Raw genomic sequence first — 19,858 nt, 5'->3', positions numbered from 1 at the left:
CTCTACCCTGCCCACTCACAGCTTTTCAACTCTATTTTTCTAGAAGTGGAAAAAAAAATCTGTCTAGAATGAGAGAGTTGGCTTTGCCAAAATTTCTACTAAAACCTCACCAAAGCCATGAGGAGAACACTCAGCTGATTTAGGGGAGTGTGCAGCCTAACTTCGTATTGCCATCCTGACCTGCACCCCATCATCCTCCGCAGGACCCTTAGAAGCTTCACAAATCACCTAGTAGTTATCTACGTGACAGCTGTGATGGTACAGATGTTGAGAGTGGGGCATACAGGGCAGGCTTCTCAGAGGAGGTACCACAGCTGGCAGGCGTAGCTGGGAGGTGTTCGAGGACCACGGCAGACCCAGAGCTGTCCCACTCCACTCTTACGAGGCCACCTGAAGCCCATTTCTTGCTAGTATGTATCCAGTGGTATCCATCCCACTGGTATCTGCCAGCAGCAGGTAGGTCTGGGTCCCATTAAACAGCCCTGGGATTCTGGGTCCAAGCTGACATTTAGGAATAAAGACCTTGTCAGATCCCTGTGACCAAGTGATGAGGTTCACCAGGGTGGGGCAAGGTTCTGGAGCAGCCATTCCAATTCTCCACCTGGCTAGTGCCAGGTCGGTGTCTCTGCTCTGGCAGGTGCTACCCCAGGGCTTGTGAAGACACTCAGCGTCATGTCCTCCTGCCTCCATCTGCCCGTGGACTGGCAGGCCGGGCATCCAGAGCCCCAGTACCGGAGCAGTTCCAGGGCGGGCAACTCAGGTGGCCCCTGGGGTCACTTATGATCCAGGGAGGTTATTTGAAAGCTGAGCAGGACCCTCCCAGCTGGAAACAGCTCTGGGGAAAAGCTGCTGTGATCTCTGCACTTCACACTCATTTCTGGACAAGTCCCAAGGGCTGACTTAGTGTGTGTGTGCGCAGGATACAGTGTAGGGGACCAGAAGCAGCTGTGGGTGTGTATAGGGGATAATGGGGAGGAGGCTGAGTGTGTAGATGCACATGGTGCTTGATTTATGGTTGGTTCCCTGCTCTGGCTTGCAGAAGGCATGTCATTTAGGAGTGTGACATCAGGGTCAGGCCTCATGTCCCCAGTCGTAGCTACCTTAGGTGAAGGAATAGGGTTTGGAAAGTTTGCCAAGTTTTTCTCTGGAGTCACTGGCCCTGGTGCTGCTCTGTCACCCAGCCTGTGCACTGAGCCCCTTCATTAGTTCCAGATGCAGCCTTGAGGAGGATAACCATTTGGACGGGCTGGCACGGCTTATTTACAGAGGAAAAATGGGAAGTGTCTGTCTGGGTCTTCGGGTCAGCTGACAGTCAGGGCTGTAAGTCTTGTTTCCTGTTGTCCTCAAGCTCCTCACCCACTAGATGGCTTTGGGGGCACAGTTTCTAGGTACCCCTAGAAGAAGAAGGGTGGCCTCCTCAGCTCCAGGCATGGGTGTGGCTGGGTAAGCCCCATGCGCTGGGAAAGTCGGAGTGTAAGAAGGACTGACAGATGGGCTGGCTCCCCTTGGGCATGGTTGCTGTGTTCGGTTAGGAAAGAGACGCTCTGATTACACAGTCCCTTCCGTGTGACCCAGAAAGGGATATGTGAGGGAGACCTTCACAGGCCAGGTACACAGAGGCTTACGGAAATACGATGACGGTTTGGGTGCTGGGGGTCCAGGATCTCTGGTGTCGGATCTGAGAGTGGCCGGAAATGCCTACCTGGGCCGAAAGTCGATCCAGGTTCATGGTCAGGTGGGACGCAGGAGGCGGCACAACTGAGCCCAGTGAAGAGCAGGTGCAGTTGATTCCTCAGACTCCAGAGAGGAGATGGTGTCTCGTGGGATCAGCAGCAGGGCAGTGCCTCTGACACACATATTCACCTAACCTGAAGAGTGCTGTGAGAGCTGCCCGGGCCAGAGGCTTGCTGAGGTCTGTGACTGCCGCTGGTAGATGTAGAACAAAAAGGCATGAGCTCCATGATGTCAGTCTGTGACTAAAGGGTTATCACTGAGGCCTCCCTGCATAGTACATGCAGTCTGTCTTCTAGGAAGGTCTCTCTCTCTCTCTCTCTCTCTCTCTCTGTCTCTCTCTCTCTGTCTCTCTCTCTCTGTCTCTCTCTCTCTCTCTCTCTCTCTCTCTTTCAAGACAGGGTTTCTCTGTGTAGTTTTTGGTGCCTGTCCTAGATCTCACTCTGTAGACCAGCAGCAGGCCTTGAACTCACAGAGATCTACCTGGCTCTGCCTCCCGAGTGCTAGGATTAAAGGCATGCGCCACTACCACACGGCTAGGAAGGTGTCTCTTAAGAGGAGACCCACCTGTGTGGCCCACACTGAGGCTTGGGAGGAGTACAGAACTGGAGTCTGTGTCCAAGGATTTGAGCCCTGCTGGTGATTGGTGGTCTAGCCGCTATTCAAACTGGATGCTGATCTTTAACATAAAAAGTATTCCGTGTTTCTGACATCACGTGAGCATGAGTGTATCACCACCCCCCTCATATAACATTCCTACTCCCCATCTTTTTATTTATTGCTATTGTTTTGAAATAGAATCTCGCTTTGAAGGCTGGCCTGGAACTCGTGACAGTCCTCCTCCCTTAGCCTCCCAAGTGCTAAGATGATAGGCACGACCCACTATTCCCTGCTGTCACACACCCCTCTTAAAAGTCACGGACATATTTTTCATTTTGAGCCAGCCTTAAAGTCTCATCTGTGAGTGCACTGAGCACAGGGTTCATCAACTGAAGTATGCTATTGGAAAAATACCAAGGGCTAGGATGCTCCTTTTTAGGGTCATCTGCAACGGATTCCAAGAGGCCCTGATCAGAAGCTGTGCTGGGCTTGATTTGGGGGTCTATGCTTCCGGTTTTGTAGCTTCACGCTGATTACGCAACCTCCCTTCTCAGAAGCTGGACATGGTAGTTTTTGCCCTCTGGGACCATAAGGATCAAGGTGGGCTGTGTATTTAAACGTGAGGTTAGAGCAGTCTGCCTGCATGGGCTGTTAAGACAAATGAGCCCCTGGGGGAAGCAGTTTGGACCTTTCTGGTGAGAGCTCAGAGCACCCTTAGGTGGCAATACACAAGTGGTTTTAATGGGACAGTGCAAGCCTGTTCACTCCACTTCACTTCACTGCCTGGGAACTGTTTAACGGGCATGTCCGATAGCCTGGGCCAGTGAGTCTGGCCTGGCTTAAAGCAAAACGGAGGACATGCCTCCTATGTCCTGCCGATCTTGAATTATCTTACTCATGCCACCAGGGCAGGTGGGACCCTTTCCTGGGCCAGGCCAGGCACTGACCGCTGGGAACGCAGCTGCATATGCGAGCCGCTCGCCTGCTTTCAGAGTGCTGCCTGGCGGCTTCCCTAGCATGCATGCATCCATTGAGATTCCATAGCTGAGAAGGCACTTGTTTTTCAGGAGTTGGCTGCATTATCTCAAGAGGGCGAGAGTAGCGTTGTGCCAAGACTACTATGGGCAGTCGAACGTGTTGCCCGCAACAGAATCCTAGTTATGTCTTTCCTAGCTTCGTCTAGATGCAGCACACACCTGTACAGCTGTACGCAGTGGCCTTCAGCATAGGGGCTTGGGAATGAAGACACTGACCTCGTTCACCTTGCCTTGGCTCTCTGGCATCGCGTCATCATCATTGGCCCAGCTAGAAGAATCTGAACCGCCTCTCTAAACCATCACCTCCTAAGGGGTTAAATATGGGAGACTGACCCTGCCCTGAAATCCAATTTGGCAGGTTTGGCCTGGGATCAGTGGGCACTGCAAATGACATTCAGAAACTCCACCTAAAACAACAGCACAGCCATCCCTGCCCAGTGACGAGTGATTGACCCTGTCCTGGCTTTCACGGCAAATCCCAGGGATTAGGCGCCTTCTCTTCTCCGGGAGGCACAGCCCTGTCACCCGGGGCCACACCCTGGCCAGCAGCCAACTAGCTTCCCGGTGAGAGGCCCAGCCTCCTCCTCCTCAGTCTGGGATGGGCCAGGGCTTGACGGCCACGAGGCTGGCAGGAGGTGCAGGCGGGGGCGGGGGGGGGGGAGCACATCTCTCAAAGGGGACCAGACAGAAGGGTAAGAAAAGGACAGACACTTTTTGTGCCCCCTGTGTTGGGGCCCCATGGAGCAAAGATGAGATGTACCTGACAGCCTAAGGACTCTCAGAGCACCCTAGGAGATGGCCCACCCCTCCCCCCAAGCTCACAGACGGAGAGCTCAAAGGCCTCCCACACCTGAGACATACACCCCCCCCAACCCACAGGCATGGGGGGTGGGGGATCTCAATGGGGGCGTGACCTCTGCTTGGAGCCTACTAAAGTGATGCTTAAGGGTCATAAGCAACAGCCAGGAGCCCCTGCCCTTGCCTAGGTGACGCCAGGTGACCCTTGGAACCCTGCTGTGGCCCGAGCACTTGTCCAATAATGGCAGTGTTGCCTTGCCTGACGAGGCAGCTCTGGGACCCAACCTGAGGCCCAGAGCCTAGCCTAGCTGGTGGCCAGCAGCCCCTGCAGCAACCACCCTAAAAGAGGAACAGATATGATGGGATGCCCCATCCAAGCTAAGCACCAAATATGCCATGTTACAAGAGCCAGGCAGTTGAAACTGTGTGGGTGGAACTGCCTGGGTCCCTAAGAAGGTCTGATACCGCTCTCACTCTTGGGCAGTGGTGACCATTGAGATTAGACCAGAAGAGCCGGGTGGTGGTGCAAGCCTTTAATCCCAGCACTCGGGAGGCAGAGGCAGGTGGATCTCTGAGTTCGAGGCCAGCCAGAGTTGTAACACAGAGAAACCTTGTCTTGGAAAACAAAAACAACAAACAAACAAACGAAAAAGATTAGACTGGAAGACTGGCCTGTCAAGTGTCTGGAGAGGTCGTCCTTTGTGCTCACTTGTTCCCTGTGGTCATGTGTCTAAGTACCCGGGGACTGCAAGCTGCCAGCGTGTCCTTCTGAAAAGATGAAAAGCATAGGCCTTGCGCAGGTGTCTCTCACAGCATCAGTGAGAGCGTATAAAGGACCAGTGATGGCAAAGGAGCTGTGTGCTCCCCTTACCCATCCCAGGGTGAGACCCCATGATGCCCATAGGTGGATGACAGAAGAGCCAGCAGACATGTGAGCACAGTTCAGGGATCGGACTCTTGTACAGTCTGTGAACAAGGTCAGATGTGAGACCTGGGAACCCTGAGATCCTGCCCTGCGCACCAGACCCCTCCTGCACTCATGGCTGCTGTTGACCAGACTCCTGCCCAGCCCGGCAGCTGCTCCCAGACAGCACACCCCTGCGCCTCGTCACACCCTGGCCTGGCTGCACTGCAGAGCACAGGAAGCATCCTTTGGAGGCGTGTACTTGCCTACCGTGGGGAAAGAGCTCAGACTCCACCCCTCATGGCAGAACCTGAGACCCACTGGGTGGTTCTCTCCCTGAGAACAGCTAGTGTCAACGTTGTCTCCCTGCTGCCTGCCTGGAGAGATATCTGCAGCCGAGACCTGCTCCCTCCTGCTCCCTCCCCAGGACAGAACAGAAGGGACAGCCTGTCTGTTTCTATCACTGTGGAGTTAAGCGGCGCCTAACCAAAAGCCCAGGCTCCAGGCTGCTGTGATACTCCCAGGGCTGCCCACCAGCACCTCCAGCCTGTCGTGCCCACCCCAGCCATGCCCACACACACCCCAAAGCATCCTCTCTCCTCTCTTGGACTTTAGCCACAGCATTCACCTCCTTTTCCTCTTAGTAAACTATTCCTCTTTTACAACCCACCTCAGGCCGTTCTTCGGGAGCAAGGCAGTCAGAGGGACCCATGGGCCCCCTGCCGCGTACACTTTGGATCCCCGTGGCAAGCAGCAAACAGTGTGATACCCACAGTCCAGTGGTGACCGGCACTTCAGGGAGTGTGAGGGCGGGGAGGTGGCATGGGGGGCAGGGAGGGTATACCACACCAAATCGGGATCCTGGGCACACTGGCAGAGACCCGAGAAGCTTAGGAACTGAGGCTCGGGCGAGCTGGAGGAGGAGCGCCGGAGGCTGAGGGAACAGCGTACACAAAGCCCTAAGGCAGGCGTGCTCGCTGTGCTGAGCGGCAGCTAGAGCAGAGAAAGAATGGAGCTGGGATCCTGAAGCCACCGGGAAGGCCTTTGCCGTGGATTTCCATTGAGCAATGCAGGAAGATGACAGGTAGAGAGAGATTCCTCTAGGTGCCTCCTGGGGTGGCTGCCACCATCCTCCAGGAGGCCAAGATTGATGGTGGCTCTAACCCTGGGGGTCCATTAGGAAGGGTGGGGTGTGGACAGATGGGGATATGATTGGAAAGGCAGGCCATGTTTGCTGATGGCCGAGATAGGGACTCGCGTTGGATGGCAGGTATTTGCTTCTGAAAGGTTGTCAGTGGCCAAAGTAGTGACGTGGTGACGGGAGAGTGTAAGGTCATGAGCCTTTCATTCAGTGCTTGAGTTTAAGGGGCTTGTCAAACACCCCCAGAGATGTGGCTGGAATCATGGGCTGGGTCTTTCCAGAAGAGATACTAGTTGGGGCCTCGAGAGGAGATGAGCTCATTAGCGTGGGAAGAGGAAGGACAAAGACTGAATATGAGACGAGACAGTCACAGGTCACAGAGACAAGGAATAGTTGGCAGGAGTGACAGGAAGGGCCTGGGACCCAGGCAGGGCTGCTAAGCTGTACTGCTGAGAATCAGTCTAGATGAGGACCAAGGAGTCACTGTTGTTGTTGGCAATATTGAGGCCTTGGTGTCCTCAATAAGGCTGTTTCCATGGAGCCAGGACAGGCCCATTGGAGGGGCCACTAGGGCCTGGATTCACAGTCCTGGGACCAGCAGCCAGAACATAACAGTGGGGGTGGGGGAGGGTCCAGGAACAAGTTGCAGCAGGTGAGGGTTTGTGTGCCTTTCTCATCGATGACGAGGGGGTGACTGGTGTGATGCTCCTTTTGCCCCCCTCTTTGTGTTTTGAACATACACACATATGTACTTGTCTACACACACACACACACACACACACACACACACACACACACACACACCATCACTAGGAGGTACCAGGCCCTCGCACCCATCAGGTGCTCAGAACACTGGAGGACCCTATCGGACTTACCTTCTAGAAGGTGAGGATGAAGGGGCCCCAAGCCTGAGTGAAAAGGATGGGTCCTGGCCCAAGGGCCTGTGTGGAGGAGAGAACTCTGGTGAGAAGAGAACTTCGGTGAAGGGTGACACCGAGGCCGGAAGGCTCGCAGCGTCAGTTGAGAACGGCTCCAAGTTCCTTGCTCTGGGTAGGGCTTGGGAATAGGGTTTTCTTGTCCTTATGTCAAAATCCCTGAGAGAAACGAGGGGGTTCCTTTCAGCCCAAAGTTCTCAAGGGCATGGGGTCACCATGACAGAGGGGGCATGGTAGGTTAGCGCACATCATGGCCGCTAGGAAGCAGGGCTGGGCAGGGGATGCCAGTGCTCAGCTGCCTTTTCTCCTTTTATACTGTCGAGGTCCCTGTCCCATGGACGGCCCTGCCCCACCCCGGTTCCTCCTCCGGGAAACCTAGAGATGTGCTCCTCAAGTCTCCTAGGTGATTCTAAATCAATTACATCGAGTGTGAAGAGGGACCACCACAGAGAGGAAGGAGAGAGGTTTGGGAGGGGATAGGTTAGGGCCCTGTATGCTGGGGTTTAAACTGTGCATTTGGGGCCGTCTGTACGTAGTTGTGTATGGGGCTGGGGCTGAAAGGACCCGGCAGGTAGGTAAGTGAGGCTAGGGTCAAAGCAGGGACACAGGAGAAGGGAAGACAGTGTCTTGCCCATTCTGTCACAGTTACACTTTTTAACCGACTCAGTGTAAGTAGGAGCTGCGTTCGTTCACATAGCGCATCTTGCCAGAACATTGCCCAAACCTTCCTTTCCCTTCTTTTTTTTTTTTTTTTTTTGTTTGTTTGTTTGTTTTTCAAGACAGGGTTTCTCTGTGTAGCTTTGCGCCTTTCCTGGAACTCACTTGGTAGTCCAGGCTGGCCTCGAACTCACAGAGATCTGCCTGACTCTGCCTCCTGAGTGCTGGGATTAAAGGCGTGTGCCACCACCGCCAGGCTTTCCTTTCCCTTCTTATGTTAAAGCCACTCAGCACAAGGGGAAGACACAGCGTCCCGGGTTCCGATTAGAGTCTTGGATTGCCTCTTCCTGGCTGTGTGATCTTTGGCGACTCACTCGGCCACCCTGGGCTTTATTTCCAACCCCAACAAACCACAGAACACGATAGTACTGTTCCCAGCCACAACCAGCAGTACTGAGTGTGTGAGCTGTATGGGAGCCGAAGGCTGCAGAAAATGCTGATTCCCTGTCCCAGACATGGGTCGGGGAGGTGTAGACCCGAGCTGGAGCTCTTCACATTTCTCTTCGTTTCTCCCCAGGGCAGCCGTACCCTGGGCTTTCCTCCTCCACTTGACTGCCTGCAGGTGTCTGCTTGATGTATCTGCTTTTGCTCACAGGAGACTTGGGGCGGGGTACATTTATAATAATCCCAAAATACGGCTGATGAGTTTTGCTGAAACATGTTGAGTGACATTTGGTATTTTAAATATGCAGCCTAGACACCTGTCCTCCTTCCTTTCCGGCCATTATGGGGTTTCTCGGGCAGGCAGGAAAGGCAGGGTGTGGGGAGTTCAGACACAGCCCTAATTCCTGGTGCGATGGCTCTAGAATTCCAGAAACTTCTGCTGAGTTGGCTGAATGGTGTTTTTCTTTTTTTAAGGATTATTTATTTTATGTGGTTGAGTGTTTTGCTTACCTATATGTATGCTTGGTGTCAACAGAGGTCAGAAGAGGGTGTTAGATGTCTTGGCACTAGAGTTATTGATGGTTGTGAGCCACCATATGGCTTCTGGGAACCAAATCCCACTCCTCTGTAGGAGCAGCAAATGCTCTTAACTCCTGAGCCATCTCCCCAGCCCCTTGCTGGAGTATTTTTGAGTCGGGCCAGAGCAGTATACACTGGAAGCATCCATGTGTTGTGTCATGCTGTGAGGTGACAGACAGCTGCGCTTTGAGACCAGTCCTACCATGGACTGGGATCCATGGCCCTGGTAGCTGGAATTTAGGACATCTTACCCTCAGCTTCGTTTTTGGCTCCTCCCTCCTCGTGGATAAATGATCATCCTCACAGCTCAGTGGTGGGGACCAAATTCAGCATGGTCACATGGAATCTTCCCCACCCTTGCCCTGTGGCCTCTTTTCCAGCCCATCTGCACCTTGGCTGTGTAGATTCAAGCCAAGCATTCCTTACTTCCAAAATGCTCCAAAAACTGAAATATAATGAGTGTCTAAGGCCACGGGAAGAGTATCCCGCATGGAGAAACTCTTCCTTCACCTGTAGCATTCTGAAGGATGTTGCATGCCTGACTGTGTTTAGAAGGCGAATATGAAGCAGATGAACAGGACATGTGTACTGCAAACATCCCAAAGTCCCCATCACTTCTGGTCCCGGTGTACTGGGTGGGAGTGCTCAGCCTAAGTCAACAGCTTTCCTTCCTTGGCTTTTCCTCCATCCTTGGCTCAGGCTGCCTGCCCCAGCCTGTGGTTCTGATCCTGGGAGGTTCGCTGAGATCTGGTGACTGCTTCTTTCCAGGTGTCTGTCTGACATGTTGGGGCTGGGGAGCGGGGGATGGTGGCCACTGAGGTCAGCCAGTGAGCCCAAGTCTTTGTCATTTCCCTTTCTCCTCCTAGGTGGTCCCCATCTGAAATGCCAATGCTGTGCGCTGTTGGTCATTATTTCCCAATACTTCCGCTTGCGGGTGATACTTTCCAACTTTCTAAGTTACACCCAGTGCTTGACGGTGTGGTTCATGCATTCAGCAGCCATTCATTGAGTAAATCAGGCAGAGAGGAGCCCCACAACCCAGGCATGCAGGACCAGCTGAGACAAACTGCCCTGGGCCTTGGCTTTGTTCTGCAGCGGGGAGAGCAGGGAGACTGATCTCGAGGAGGAAAATGCGCCCTACCCCTAGTCTGGCTTCAGGTAGTGATAGTTTCTTATGCTCTGCATGGTGGTGACATGTAACTTTCAGACTGTCACCTCTCCCTTCTCCTGCTCAAGCCGCCGTCTGTTCTGTGGCTCTAGCTCTGCACACCGTGTCTGGACTCATAATCTTGTTCACTGAAAAACTCTGACAGCCCTGTCCACTCCATTAAACTCTGTCAGTTCGAGTCACAGCACTTTCGTGTCAGAAGCTGAACTGAAGACCACATGAAGGAGGCCTTGCAGGAGGTCACACAACTGGCCAGTGCAGAGCCAGCCCAGGAACCCAGATATCTGGACAGAATGTCTGAAAGCCAGTCAGGTAGACAGAGAGCCCAGACGAGTTTATGTCTTTTCAAACAGTTGATAGACAACTGAATACAGTACATGGAAGGAGGTCAGATGGGCTCCGGGGCTAAGTGTGTGGACTACCAGCCCCAAGAGACAGACTTCCCCTACCGGACCTGTGTATTTTGTGTTCAGCATTAAGGATCCCAGAACATCAGCTTCAGGTTACACAGCAGAACTGAGACATGAAGGTGAACTGCCCCAGGGGGCTACATTTTTCAATGGGGGAAAAAAACAGGCTTAATTATATCTCTAAGAGGTGCAGACATGCTGAGAAGGAATACCAGCAGCGCCTGGGACCTGGAGCAGAAATGCCTAAGATGAAGATTTGGAAGGTTAAAGCTGTTGAATTCAGCACCCCACCTCTGTGTGTGTGTGTGTGTGTGTGTGCGCGGGTACAAATACAGATGCATGCATGCATGGTGTTCAGGTACATGTATGCATGATGTTCAGGTGCATGCATGCACAGTGCTCATATGGAGGTCAGAGGCAATCTTTTGTGTTGGTCCTTAGGCACCTTCTACCTTTTGTTTGAGACAGGAACTTTGCCCTGGAGCTTTGCAGGGTAGGCTAGGCTGGCTGCCATTGAGCTCCAGAGGTCCGCCTGTTTGCCCCTCATCTTGCCATTACTAGGTTACAGATGTATGTCGCCACACCTGGCTTTTTCCGTGGGTGCTAAGGATCCTAACTCAGCTCTGCCTGGTTGCAAGGCAAGTACTTTACCAGGGAACCACCTGCCCAGGCCCGCTTTGGTTTTTTCCCAGAGCCGTTGAAAAGGTGGAAATACCCCACCCAATGGGATGGGCATGTCAGACTAGATGGAAATGGGCCACTTACTGCTACACTGGTCAGCCAAACAAAGACTCCCCTTGCCAAAGCCTTCCATAGCTCCTAAATGCTTGCAGGGCAAATATTTATTGTTTGTTTTTTCATTAAAAATTTTTGAACAATGTATTTTGACCATATATTTTCCTGTTCCCCAACTCCTCCCAAATTCTCTCCCCCACCTCCCTACTCATCCAACTTCATGTTCTTTTTTTGTGTGAATTTTGTCTCTCTAAAAAAAAAAAATCAAACGATAACAACAACAACAAAAAGCACACACATGCACACACACACACACACACACACACACACACAAGCACAGAGTCTGTTTTGTGTGGGTCAGCTACTCCTGAGCATGAAGCCTGTCCTGGAGTGTAGTTGATAAACCCAGTAACATTCTATTGGAGAAAACCGATGTTCACTTTCACAGAAGGTATCAGTTGCAAATGGGTTCTTGATTAGGGGTGGGACTTCATAGCCACTCCCCCTCTCAGTGCTAGAATTTGGCTGCTTTGCATCTGTACAGGTCTCGTGTGTGCTATCACAGTCTCTGTGAATTCATACATGCATCATCCTTGTTGTGTCTGGATGATGCTGTTTCCTTGGAGTTACCCACCACAGTCTTTCTGTCTCCTCTTTTACTTAGATTTACCTTGAGGGGAGGGAGTTGATAAAGACATCCCATTTGGGGCTAGCTGCTCCAAGGTTTCTCACTGTGCATTGCAGGAAAGCATTTCAATGGAAGAGCCTAGCCTCCTTCATAGAGTGCTATAGGAAAGCAAATGCTCTGGGCAAGTCCAGAACAGAATCACGTGAAATGAGAAGTACAGTGTTAAAGAAGATGGTCATAGCAGACCTCATGGGAAGGTGATGGGACTGTGGGACAGAAGGGAGCTGAACTCAGCCGAACAGGAGGAAGAAACTGTAGAGAGTGCCTCCAGAATTTACAAGCCAAACTCATGACTCCCAAGGGGTGAAACAGCCCACAATAGTCTATGGGCCCCCACAAAAGAAGAGACTGTTTGCTCTCAAAAAGTATTTACAGGAGTTTTAGATAGATCACACAGAGTGAAATGCTAGCTGGGTGGTAATGGTACACACCTTTAATCCCAACACTTGGGAGGCAGAGGCAGGGGGAATCTCTGAATCGAGGCCAGCCTGGTCTAGAGTGAGTTCCAGGACAGCCAGGGCTACACAGAGAAACCCTGTCTCTAAAACAGACAGAATGAAATGCTACCTGTGAGGTCAGACAGTGATGTGCTCTTCGACGTGTAGCCTCAAGAACTGATTTCCTCTCCTCCCACTCTCCTTCATCTCCCTCAGTGGTTATGGCTGAACTCCTGCCAGGTGCCAGCCCAAGCCATGGGGATGGTGGAGCAGACATGGGCACTGTGCAGTCTCTGCCCTGATAGGAGGCTAGCGGGAACATCCTCCGAACTAGGCAGGTGGAGCATTACAGTTGAGAACACATGTCCTTCCTGCTCTCTGGGCCCCTTTAAATATCAGTACCTCTGTACCCAATTTAAATATCAGTACCTCTGTAGAAACTTCCTCAACTCTCCCTGCGTAGACTGACCTCTATTAGATAGATGGGTAGATGGAAGGATGGCTAGAGGAATGGATGAGATAGATGGATTAGATAAATGCATGAGTGGGTCAGTGGGATAGATGGATGGGTGGATGAATGGATGGATGAATGGATTGGATGGATGGATGGATGGATGGATGGATGGATGGATGGATAGATGGATGGATGGATGGATGGATAGGCCCTGGATAGATCAACTGACTGGTGGGTAAGTAGGTGCACAGAAGGATGATGGCTGATAGGAAGCTATAGATAAAGAGTTGGCACCAGAACCAGCCATTTACTTGGCGTCTGTTGAGTGCCAGGCACTGGGGACCAGCTGGGTTATTTATGTCATCTTTCATGAAACACTGTGGCCTGGTTTCAGTCAAGGTGAGGGCAAGAGGGCAGAGGTCATGCTTGAACTAGTGAGATGGAGGGAAACTGTTCTCTGAAAACAGAGGTGCAGGAATGTGTGCCTGGGCTGGAAGGATGGTAGCCAGGCCCTCTGAGGGGTCTAGTGTGGGAAAGATAGCTCTGGGCTGATTGAGACTGTGGATAGTACCTCTGAGGTACCACCCAGACTTCAGGTCAAAGGGGCAAAAATCAGAAGATTCTGGACAAGCAGGAAGGAACACATTCCTTGTGCCTGCACCCACACCAGCCAGCATCATGGGCTAGCTACCCTTACTCATCTTTCTTGCTATATGCAATGATCCTGAGCAGGCTCTGAAAGTGACTCATGTCAGGGATATGGCCTGGCACCTGGAGGCCCTGAAGTCCACTTTTCCCTGAGGCAGTGTGTGCTTGGTGCCTTGTCCCACTGTGTGGCAGTTTACAAACAAAACAACTAGCCAACAGTATGGAGTTCTAGTCTTCAGCTATGACAGAAATGACCCTTCATGGATTTCCTCAGAGGGTGGGTTTAGAGGCAAACATTTTCTACCCATTGGAGCACAGAAATCTCATTGAAATATTATTTGTCCTTCCTGAATGATTGTGTGTGTGTGTGTGTGTGTGTGTGTGTGTGTGTGTGTGTGTGTGTGTGTGTTGCTGGAGACTAACCTTCACACTTGCTGGGAAGTGCTCTGCCACTGAGCTACATTTTCCTAAAACTTTGTTTTGAGACAGGATCTTATTAAGTTCCCAACTTGGCCTTGAACACACACAGTAGCCCAAGGAGGCCTTGAGCTTTTGAATCTCCGGCTTTCACCTCCCAAGCAGTTGAGATTGCAGGCCTGTGCCACCAGTTTGTTTAGTTTCTGATTTTGAAGATTGCTGGTTTATCTCTGCCCATAGAAAAGGACAATGAGACTCAGAATCATTAAGCAACTCTTCTAACCCAGGTTGGTCACACTCACTCCTTGTGCCCATACGTGAGTTCTCTTACCTTTTCCAACTCAGACCTGCCCTCCACAACCACTGTTGAATTCTCTACATTCTTTTTTAAAACTCTGTTTTATTTAGTGTGCGTGCATGCATGCACACACGTGGGTGCACAGCAGACAACTTTCAGGAGTCTGTTCACCCCCTTTACCATGGGTTCCAGGTATCAAACTCAGATGACGAAGATTGTATGGCAAGAGCTTTACCCGCCTGGCCATCTCACCAGCCCTCTCTACATCCTTTTGTAGTTGGGTGTCAGGCATCTATCACATGCCCAGACATGACTGTGTATCTGAACTGTAGACCCTGTGATGAGTCCCATGAGTATCCAGGAACGCTCACTCAAAGAAGATAGATTGATAGGCATGTCAACATGTAAATGTAATGGTATGATCAACATGTAAATATTATGCCAACATGTAAATATAACATGGTCCTTAGCATTTTCTAGCTTATTCTCATTGGGCATGGTGGTACATGCCTATAATCCTCAAAAGTGGTGTTCAGAGGATCAGGAACTTTGGGTCATCCTCCACTACATAGTTTGAAGCTAGCCTGGGTTACAGAAGACTCTGTTGCAAACCCCACTCCCACAAAAAGATAAGATTTTATGATGTCTGTGTTGAAATCTTACATGTCATTATAGACAATCAACAGTGTATCTTTATCTAAATTATATTTTGAACAAAATATATAAATTACATAAAATATCAGTATTATATAAAATATGTTTTTTTATTTTAAAAACTTCGTGTATATGCATAAGTCTGTGTGTGGATAGTGTTCAGGAGTTCAGAAGGGGCTTTGGTTCCTCTAAAGCTGGAGTTGTAGGCTGTTGTGAGCCATGCAGTATGGGTGCTGGGAATTGAACTTGAGTCCTCTGCAAGAACAGTATGCATTCTTAACCACTGAGGCCTCTCTCCAGTCCCTATAAAAATATATTTAAATATTTCTTAGTAACGACGACGAAGCAGGATCTGAGCTGAGCTTGCGGACATTTATGATGCCACTGTAATGGGTCATGGGCTCATCGGCTTCTCAGGCTCTTCTTTGAGCAGCAGCTTCTTAGCCATGGGCAGAGTGAAAAGGACACCCCTTGCTCTCTGGTGGCTAAAGCCACAGTGGCTGGTAGACATCCTGTTGGCCTAGAACCTAGGGAGTGGAACAGGGTCATGCATGGATTCATGCTGGGAATATTATAGGCTCAGCACTATGATCCCATCCAACCTGACAGGCAGACCTAGCCCAGGGAGGGGTGACAGGAATGCTCTGGCTATTGGGGCCCATTGGCAGATAAAGAGTTAAGCTTTTGACAGGAGCCGTATTTGTTTATAGGCCTTCAGAGGAACAAGGATGCAATGTTATGGCCATGGTGGGCATGAGAACGGGGTACTGACTGCCTATGGAGGTCTGTGTTGCCCTCTTCCCAAACTAAAACCAGGTGTGCTTAGGGAGAAGGCTAGAATTCCACCATGGCTGCCGCAACAGAGGCCCGGAATAGCAAAAGGAGGGTACTGTGCCCAACATCTCCTTCTGGGCATGAACTTGATGGCTAGCCATAGTGACAGAAGCCATCATGGTCCTCAGTTCTCCCTCAGGCCTCTGCTGCCCGCTGGACACCGACGGCTTGGGACAGGCTGCCTCTTGGACAGTTCTTAAACCTGTGGCAGTCTCATTTCCACAAACCAGCCTGGAATCAACTGGTGGCTGTTTCTCTGCACGTAGTTGTGACGCTACACACTATATGTTCACTTTGAAACTTTTTAATAATCTGCATGTGTGTGTGTGTGTGTGTATGTGTGTGTGTGTGTACATGTGTGTAAATCAATCTGGAGGGAGGCCATTCCTGAATCCCTGTTGGTCAAGTGTTGGCAGATGATGCGGTGGGGTATCTGGACTACGTGTTGCAGGAGGTCCAAGGACCTGTAGGAACTTGGGGCTGCTCCTCCTGGAGAAGGGGGCTGAGGACTCATCCTTTGTAACCTTCAGATGTCCCAGGGATGAACTACTCCTTTTCTCCCCCTTCCCAGTGGTCCCACCTAAGATTTAAGAGGGAAGGAGGGAAGGATATGTTGGGCCTCAACTCCATGCCAGGTCTTTTCTAGGGCCTTCAAAACCCTGTCGGACAAATGGTAGTAGAACAGGAAACCCAGGCTGCACCAGGGCAGGAGAGCTGGCCCCGCCCAGACCTGCTGATCCCCAAAGCCCAGACTCACTGCTTCCCACACATTCCAAGCTGTGCGTGACAGAAAGGAGGTAGTGAGTTCACTGTCACGTGTCCCTAGTGATGGGAAACAACCCAGAGTGACCAGGTGGAAGGGAATGGTTACCCTGGCGATCCAGGCATCTGCCTTGGGCTACCCCTCTAGTCTGGAAATTCACGAGGAAGCCCTCAGATTCCCATGATAAATTCCTCAGATACCCATGTCGCTCTGTGCCTGCTGACATCCAACAACATGCCTTCTGCTCTCTCCCTAGGTGTCGTGCGCCAAGTGCGGCCCATCGTGGGTCCATTTTATGCCGTCCTGAGGCTGGAGATGAACTATGTGTTGGGGGGCGTGGTCTCCCACCGGAATGTCGTCAATGTGCACATCTTCGTCTCTGAGTACTGGTTCTGAAGGGCTGGTTCGTGGCACAGCCCGGGGTGCACCCCTGCCCCTGGCCAAGTCCTTGCTGCCAGTGACTGCCAGGTGCCTGTCTATATCCCTCGGGCATCTCTTGATGTTTCATATTGATTTGTAAGACCATGTGAATTAAGCTGAGCCACATCAGTACGTCCAGCTGATGTACTGTGGTGTTTAAACATTAAGTCCAACTGCTCAGCTCCTTGGTTGAATCCTTGCTTTTTTTTTTTTTTAAATGCACAGGCTGAATCTTGTTCCTTTTCCCTGTGTGTGGCCAGGCCTTGTTAAGGACCAAGGAAAGAGTTTGAAAGCCTCAGTCCATCTGAAAGCTAAAAGGTGGCTAGTTCTCACCAAGACTGAATGAGGGTTGACATTTGGTACTTTTAAAAAAAAAAATCAGGCTCTGTGTGTTTCCAGTTGATGGCTGCTATAGAGGGGCACAGAAATAAATGTACAATAAATTCTCCCCAGAAGCAGCTGATAGCATGCCTCTCGGGGCACGTAAGAGGTGGATTGCAGTTTTGTTCAAAGAAGGAGGACCACTTGGTGAAGATGTGAGCCTCAAGGTTTGTGTGGCCTGGTGTGTCCTTGAGGGTGGCTGATGTGTTCCAGTGTGTTTGTGGGGGTGTCTGGTGTGGCCTTGTGTGTCCATGGGGGTTGCTGTTGTGTTCCAGTGTGTTTGTGGGGGTGATTGGTGTATCCCATTGTGTCTGTGGGGGTGATTGGTGTATCCCATTGTGTCGTCTGTGGGGGTGATTGGTGTATCCCATTGTGTCTGTGGGGGTGATTGGTATATCCCATTGTGTCGTCTGTGGGGGTGATTGGTGTATCCCATTGTGTCGTCTGTGGGGGTAGTTGGTGTATCCCATTGTGTCTGTGGGGGTGATTGGTGTATCCCATTGTGTCTGTGGGTGTGGTTGGTGTATCCCATTGTGTCTGTGGGGGTGATTGGTGTATCCCATTGTGTCTGTGGGCGTGGTTGGTGTATCCCATGGTGTCTGTGGGCGTGGCTGCATTGTGCACCCTCCAGCCACCAATCCTCACAGGGAGAAAAGAAGCTTTTGGCTCTTCCTGACAGACTTCCAGTTACAGACTCTCCAGATGGGACTTCTGCTAGCTCAAAGATCTTCCAAGAGCAAGAGGACTGCAAATCTCCCCTAAGGCCATTTCGAAGCTTCTCTTGCCCCCAGAGCTCCATGTAATACCAGATCCAGGCCAGCTGAATGTATCCGCGAGCAAACACCACTCAGCATCAGTGGTGGCCTGGGCCGGGCCTCGGCGTCAGGCTCCTCCTTTGTATTGGCTCTCTGATCTTGTCTCAGGCTCTCACATGCAGTGCATCTTGTCCTGGGCCCTGACCCTCACTGAGACCTGGGCCAACAACCACGTTTATCTTCCTGGAGGGGCCAGTGCTGGAAGGTCTGGGCAATTCCACTTGGTATTTCAATTTTCAGGAACATGGACCCAGCCTCTGGGAACCCACAGTGTTCCTGAGGTCATTTGGGTCACTGCTCTGTCCAAACCATGCCTGGCCACGCTGACACAAAGGTTTATCATGTCTAGGCAACTTGAGCTGATGATTAGGAAATAACCCTGGTGGGACTAGACAGTCCAGGGACAGGTTACACAGAGGACATTTGAATGTCTCCTTCATGCTGAAGCGTCTCAGTGGGGAAGGGAAATTGGAACTCAGCAGTTAAGAGCACTAGCTACTCTCGGAGAGGACTGAGGACAGCCGCCAGCACCCACATCAGGTGGCCACAACGGCCTGTAACTCCAGCTCCAGGGGATTTGATGCTCTCTTCTGGATTCTTTGGGCACTTGTATGCATATGCACACACACACACACACACACACACACACACACACACACACACACTGAGAGAGAGAGAGAGAGAGAGAGAGAGAGAGAGAGAGAGAGAGAGAGAGAGAGAGAGTTGGATTTTTCCTTGGGCCACCTGTTTACAAATAACACTGAGACATTATGAAAGCTTGGCCTCAAACTCAAACTCACTCATATATTAAATAATAAACTCCTTTCTTTCTTTCTTTCTTTCTTTCTTTCTTTCTTTCTTTCTTTCTTCCTTCCTTCCTTCCTTCCTTCTTTCTTTCTTTCTTTCTTTCTTTCTCTCTCTCTCTCTCTTTCTTCTTTTTTTCTTTCTTTCCTTTTTCAACAAAATGGAATCTTAAGGAGGAAGGGTAGGATATGAGATGTGTGTGAGTCCTTGCAGGTTACCTGTGGCCTGAGGACTGAATCTGCCCTTTTACACTGAGCAAAGGGGATTCTGGGAGCCCTCTCCTTCCTTCCCAGTGGATGAATGGTGGGACTGGGCTGAGAGGACTGACTCACTGGCTGTTTCAGAGAAGGGAACTTATCTCTGTCTCCTCCATCAATCTCTCTCTCTCTCTCTCTCTCTCTCTCTCTCTCTCTCTCTCTCTCTCTCTGTGTGTGTGTGTGTGTTTGTGTGTGTGTGTATGTTTGTCTTTCTGTCTCTTTGAGCACCTGCATATGTGTGTATGCTTGTGTGTGTGTGTGTGTGTATCTGTCTGTCTGTCTTTCTGTCTCTTTGAGCACCTGCATATGTGTGTATGCTTGTGTGTATGTATGTGTGTGTCTGTCTTTCTGTCTCTTTGGGCACGTGCGTGTGTGTGTGTGTGTGTGTGTGTGTGTGTGTGTGTGTACATATATATGTATTGCACAAATGTGTATATGTACATGAGGCCAAGGGACAAACTTGGGTATCATTCCTCAGGCACTGTCCACCTTGTTTTTTGAGACAGGATCTCTCATCTGTCTGGGACTCACTGCATAGGCTAGACTGGCTGGCCAGCGAGCCTCAGAGATCTGCCTGTGCCCTCCATTACTGGGATTACGGATGCCCCCAGCATGTTTACATAGAATCTGGGGATTGAACCCAGTTCCTTAAGCTTTCATGGCAAGCACTCTTCCCCCAGCTGTCTTCCCAGCCACACTTTGACTCAATCCATTGCCATTAGTGTGGGAACTGCTATTGGTAGACTGAGCCAAGCCTCCTGATGCTGATTGGCTTGTAGATAAGCATGTGACCCAAGATGTTACTGGGGCCCTTCCTGGGGGAAATGCTCACTCCCCGAGGCAGAAGAA

The 19,858-nt window shown here is 51.0% G+C and overlaps 1 protein-coding gene across 1 annotated transcript in view; it reads left to right on the top strand.

The window, feature by feature from the left end:
* Positions 1 to 17,241, top strand: part of Fbln1 (fibulin 1) — an 84,675-nt gene extending 67,434 nt beyond the window's left edge. Inside the window, exon 17 of the mRNA XM_028878136.2 lies at positions 16,589 to 17,241. Within this exon, the coding sequence (XP_028733969.1) occupies positions 16,589 to 16,728 (140 nt within the window). The 3' untranslated portion in view covers positions 16,729 to 17,241. The remainder of the gene's footprint in view (positions 1 to 16,588) is intronic.
* Positions 17,242 to 19,858: the final 2,617 nt, after the last annotated feature.

This window comes from Peromyscus leucopus, chromosome 20 (genome assembly GCF_004664715.2).
Source record: "Peromyscus leucopus breed LL Stock chromosome 20, UCI_PerLeu_2.1, whole genome shotgun sequence".
Taxonomy (NCBI): Eukaryota; Metazoa; Chordata; class Mammalia; order Rodentia; family Cricetidae; genus Peromyscus; species Peromyscus leucopus.
The sequence above is the reverse complement of the archived record's forward strand: the minus strand, read 5'-3'. Positions and strand labels throughout refer to the sequence as shown.